General features: G+C 60.3%; 1 protein-coding gene across 1 annotated transcript in view; it reads left to right on the top strand.

The window, feature by feature from the left end:
• Positions 1-48: 48 nt before the first annotated feature.
• Positions 49-5,309, top strand: part of DQ04_06021020 (inositol 1,4,5-trisphosphate receptor) — a gene marked incomplete at both ends in the record, with an annotated part of 5,526 nt that continues 265 nt past the window's right edge. The window contains one exon of the mRNA XM_009314493.1: positions 49-5,309. This exon is cut by the window's right edge and continues 265 nt beyond it. Within this exon, the coding sequence (XP_009312768.1) occupies positions 49-5,309 (5,261 nt within the window).

The following is a 5,309-nucleotide window of genomic DNA, read 5'->3' as shown; positions in this document are numbered from 1 at the left end:
GCAGCAGCAGCAGCAAAAAGAACAGAAAAAGCAACAGCGGTATCATCAATGGACCGAAAGCGCCTGACGATCAAGTATGGATCCCTCATTCACCTCTCATGCGAAGATGGATACATTACGGCGGCAGGATTGGAGGGTGAGGGTCTCTTCATTCGCGAGAAGACGGAGGTCGGCATCGACGCGGAACTGTTGCCGTTGCTTGGGTTTGAGACAAGTGTGTTTCGGATCGTCGCGCCGCCAACAAGTTCGGTTGGGAAGGCACAGGCGCCACCTCCTGACAGCAGTAGCAACGGCAACGACACGATTCTCCTCGACCACTTCAGCAAAATCAACACGGCACCAGAAATAACCTTTGGGAAGCCATTCCTGCTCGTCCACGCTGTCAGCCAACTGCACGTGGCCGCATTTCCATCAAAGCCATCCGAGCACGACCCGGACTGCGTGAAGTTCGTGCTAGTCAAGCCAGGTGAGGTTGCGCCGACATTCTGCGAGTTCATATTCGCTTCACGGTACAAGATACACGACGAGGGGGACGTTGTGTGCCGTGGCGACGAGGTTCTTGTTCGGCTTGCCGTGCACACTCTCTTCATGCACGTCACGGCGCCAGTGACACCAACAACAACAGGTGAATCGTTGCCTTCGGAAGGGTCATTATTGGCCGCGGCGCCATTTGGGCCTGGTGACCCTGATGACATCATCAGCAGTAGCAGTAACCTCGGCCACAAGGCAAACACCGCTGTTTTGGAGGTGAACGCGTCGGAGGAAAAGGGCATTGTGCTCGTGGTGGAGCGGTACGACATAGGGCGTGACCAGGCCAACTACCAACGCGCACTGCACCATATTTCCCGGCCTTATGTGCCGGCGGGTGTGCCGGTCGCGCTTTACCATCGCGAGCATGAATGCCTGCTGGCGACGAGCCGCGCGAAACCGCCACCGCAACAGAAACAGAAGCAGTGCCTCATGAACGGGGCTGGTGGTGATATCAATGCTGACCCATTCCCGGGAAGTGCTCTGCTCGCGACACGGCAGCATCACTCAGCCGTGGAGGGTATAGCCACTTCGCGGGGAGCCACCGCTGCAGGCAACAGCGGCCATATCAATGCCGCCCCTCACAATTCGGATGATCATGACAGCAATGGTGCTGATGGCAACGATGATGACGATACCGATGACAATGAGACCAATAATAATGGTATTAGTGGCAGCGGGGCGCCGTATCCACTGTTTGTGGAGGGCTCCCTCACAGGTGGTTCCGCGCTGAATGAGGAAAGCGCCCTCGACGACGTGCAGTGCAGCTGCACGGCGCTGTGGATCCTTGAGAATGAGGAGCCGAAGGTGGGAGGGGCGGTGCGCATGCAGTCTGTGCAATACCGCCTGCGGCAAGCGTGCTCGAACTTGTATTTAGCCGTCACTGGCTCCGGTGTTGATGCCTTTTTCGACGAGGTTGGTCACGAAGAACTCACAGAGTCATTCTCCGAGGCCGCTGGGGTGGCACTAAAGGGTGGCAGTGACGTGGGCAGCACCGGAAACGCTGACAGCAGGGGCGGCGTTCGGGCGACAACGCTCTGCATGATATCACCACCACGCTCGCAGAAAGACCTGAAACGCACCCTCTTCACCGTGAACCCGATGTTCGCCTCTGATTGCACCTTCCTCATAGAGAACGAGTGCCTGCTTCTGCAGAACGTGTTGACAGGGCTGTATGTGTGTACGCAGGAAACGGGGCAGCGATGGCGTCTCTCACTCCAGTGGCAGCCGCCCGCGCACGACACCATTATTGCACGCAAAGTTCGCCCGGACATGGAGAGCGACGTGCTGTTTCTGTGGGCGCAGTGTGAGCGGCTCTGTCAGTACCGCGACGCCTTTCAGGCACTGGCACTCGCGGAGCAGCAACGCCAGTCTAAATCCCGGCTGAGGAAGGAGGAACAGGCGAAGGAGGCGCCCCTCCTGCTTCAAAACAAGACACCTCGGTCCTCATCGATCTTTGTGCAGGACGATGAGGCGGCGAAGTTCGTGCATTCACGCACAAATCGTGCGAGGTGGGAAGAGGTGTGCGCCCGCACTTCTTACGTGGCGCTGCTCCCGACCATCCGCATGTGTCAGCGCACGCTGTCGGATCTCATTCGCTTCTGTTCGATGTCCCGTGAGCGGAACGCTCTCCGCATTGAAGGAATCCCAATTTCAAAACACCAGCGCATGATGTTTGATCTGTGCGTGCACCGCCTCGTGTTCGACGTCATTCTCGCTCCGTTCACGCTGCTCGCGGCAGCAGGGTCGACTGTCACGAAGAACCACGAATGCGCTGCAGGTGGTGGGGAAGCTTCTACCGCTGCTCCTAGGCGCATGGCTGGAATACTTTCCTGGGGACACAGGCAATGGGGCTGCAACAAGCACCTGCCGCCACAGCCCCTGACTGGCGGTGTTATCTGCCTTGACGACGTGCTCGAGGAGATGCATGCGGAGGTGCACCTCGTGTGTCGCATGGCCTTCCGACTGCTGCGGCAGATGGTGCGCAAGGCGCCGTTGCTGAAGGCGGGGTTTGGCGAATTCATTCCATACGCGTTGGAGTTGGACGGGCGCCGCTTCCACGTGGTAGAGACGCTGACAGAAATATTCTCGGACAATGCCAACATCACCGTGCCTCTCATGGAGACCATGGTGGACCACTTCATCGAAAATCTCAACCGCGTGCGAAGTGCGGGGTACCTGCAGCTCCTCGCCTCCATGTGCGTCGTCGAATTCCGCGGCATCGCGGAGCGGCAGGCGCTTCTGTGCCGCCGGCTCCTCGTCGAGAATGAAAATGTGCTTTGCCGCTTCGTGCTCGACCAAGCGGGGGATTGGGCCATCATCACTGGCCAGGGAGAGAAGCCCGTGCCGTGCCACGTTGTGTTCAACATGCAGCAGGAGCAGCAGCAACAACAACAACAAGACAGGGGCCAGAAACTCGCGAAGTTCGTGGAGAGCGAGGTGGATCTGCTCAGCCGTCTGTGCTTCGATGGCTGCCCGCCTGAGTGCTGCGCTGAGGTGGCGAAGGTGTTCCCGCCAGACGTGATGCTTGAGGTGGTGCAGAAGTTCCTGTGGACCGGCGCAGAGGTGATGGGGCGGCCCAGCCCGTACGATGTGCTGCGCGGGCATTTGCTGCGACTTGCAGTGCAGTGCTACATCGTGCCCCGCATCAGCGACCCCGCTGTGCAGCTTCGCGCCTCGACCGTGCTGTTCGGCTCCAGCCAACTGCGCGTGCGTGTCGAGGGCAGCATGCCTTTTTCCGGCAGCCCCGACGATGAACTGACCCGGGCGGTGAAGTTCGCCACACTCGCCCTCATTCGAAGCAATCCGCACTTTGTGCAGTCGGATATGCACCGCAGTGTGCTGCTGCGCACCTGCGTGAACGCCTGGCTGCGGTTTGTCAGCTCCCACCAGATCACGTCAGCGGAGGTGGGCTGCATTATCCCGCCACTGCAGAGCCTCCTCGACGGTACCAAGGACGTGGTCGACGACAACAGCAGCAGGCTCGCCGCGCACATCAGGACACGCCTCGAGGTGTCGGAGGCAAGCGTGCTGGTGATGCGGACACGCGAGATGATTTGCACGACACTCCTTAAGCTCCTCGAGGGTGCCGCCCACCGCGCGGCGGACGAGATCATTCTCTTCCTCCACGAGGCCTTGGCCAGCGGCAACCGCGAGGCGTTCCGCCAACACCACGACGCACTGGGGCCCGCTGTGGAGGTGCAGTCAAACGAGAGGTGCGCGCTTCTGGAGTGCGACGGGAGCTGGTGCGGCGTCTTTGGATCTCGGCGCGGCGGCTACCAGTCCATCAACAGCGACGCGGAGATGATGGGCGTGGGCATAGACACGCACGGTGGCGGTAGCGGCAGCCTTATCGACCCAAAGGAGGTGGTGGACTATCTGAACTGTGTGTGTGGAAGCATTACGCAGCAGTTCCACGTGAAGGATCTCATCCCATGGCTCATGGATCTTGTGCGCTACGACAGCGCAAAGCTCACCGCGCAGGCAACGGAGCTGCTTGTCCGTCTCTGCGTGGTAGAACGCATTGTGGCGCACCGCGTGCTGCTGGTGCACACTCTGCCCTCCATTGAGGTGACACGGAACTTTGATCATCTGTATACTGTTGCGGTTCGATTGCAGACGCTATGCCGCAGCGGTTGCGTTGACGAAGCCGTCGCTACCGCACTTGAGAGCATTGAGGCGAATCGAACTCAGCCGCACGACACATCCACTGGCGCAGATGCGAAAGGGCCGGATAATGCTACCGCTGATGTTACTACTAATGATGACGATGATTATATAGGCGAAGAGAAGGAGGAGTTGGGTCTGTATGCAAGCGATGTGGACGAAGCCGCTGAAGAGGAAGAAGGGGAAAAGGACAGCGGGGCAGTATCAGTAACGAGGCGTGGGCACCGGCTGCTGGTAAAGACAGCAGGAGCCGCGCGCATGTTGGCGTATCGAAGCACCATCCGCCGCCGCCGCCGCTCCGTTGGTCTCAGCGAGACATCCACCACACCGCTGCGTCTTGTCATTCGTGCAGAGATGGTGTGCCACTGGCGCATTCACGTCACACTGCTGCGGTTGCACGCATCGATAGACCCTAGCAGCCCGACCTTCTTCAAGTGGATGCGTTTCTTCTACCTCTTTACTCTGTCGCGCAGCAACGCGCGAGCGCTGTGGCCGCATATGGCGCTCTTCATGAGTTCCCTCACTCTCAACGCGGAGTCCACCGTCATGTGCCTTCACATCATTGTGGCGATCCTCGCCACCGTTGCCGACCCCACGCCGTACCTCACCACCACATTCCTCCGCGAGTGTGTGCGCCACCTTGACAGCGAAGTGGCGCAACGATGCCCCGACGATGAATTTGCGTCTCAGCTCAGCGCGAGCATCTTTGCGAAGCCGGTGGTGGGTGGCGTAGCGCGGCGGCGCATGCTGCAGCTGCTGCGCGACCACAACACGCTGCGCTGCCTGCCGCGGCCAGGTGCGGGCGTGGCGTCGTACGGGAGCGGCTTCATCGCGTCGATGGTGGAGCTGCTGTGCCACATCTGCGGCGCCTCCATGAGCGCGTTGGCGATGGGGCGGCGCGCGCTGCCGATGCAGAACATCTTCGCCTTGATCATGGAGTGCGGCACGGCGTACAGCCCGCTGCGCTCCGCGACGCAGCGACGCAGCGGCAGCGAACGTAAGGCGTTCCACCTCGTTGGCACGTACCTGCGTGCCCTGGTCTCGCTCTACATCGCCGCTGGTGAGGAGGAGGGCGGGCATGGCAAGGCGCAGCGCAAGATGGAGTGGATGGGGGA

This window comes from Trypanosoma grayi (assembly GCF_000691245.1).
Source record: "Trypanosoma grayi strain ANR4 Tgr_602_V1, whole genome shotgun sequence".
Taxonomy (NCBI): Eukaryota; Euglenozoa; class Kinetoplastea; order Trypanosomatida; family Trypanosomatidae; genus Trypanosoma; species Trypanosoma grayi.
This window is presented reverse-complemented; position numbering and strand designations above follow the sequence as displayed.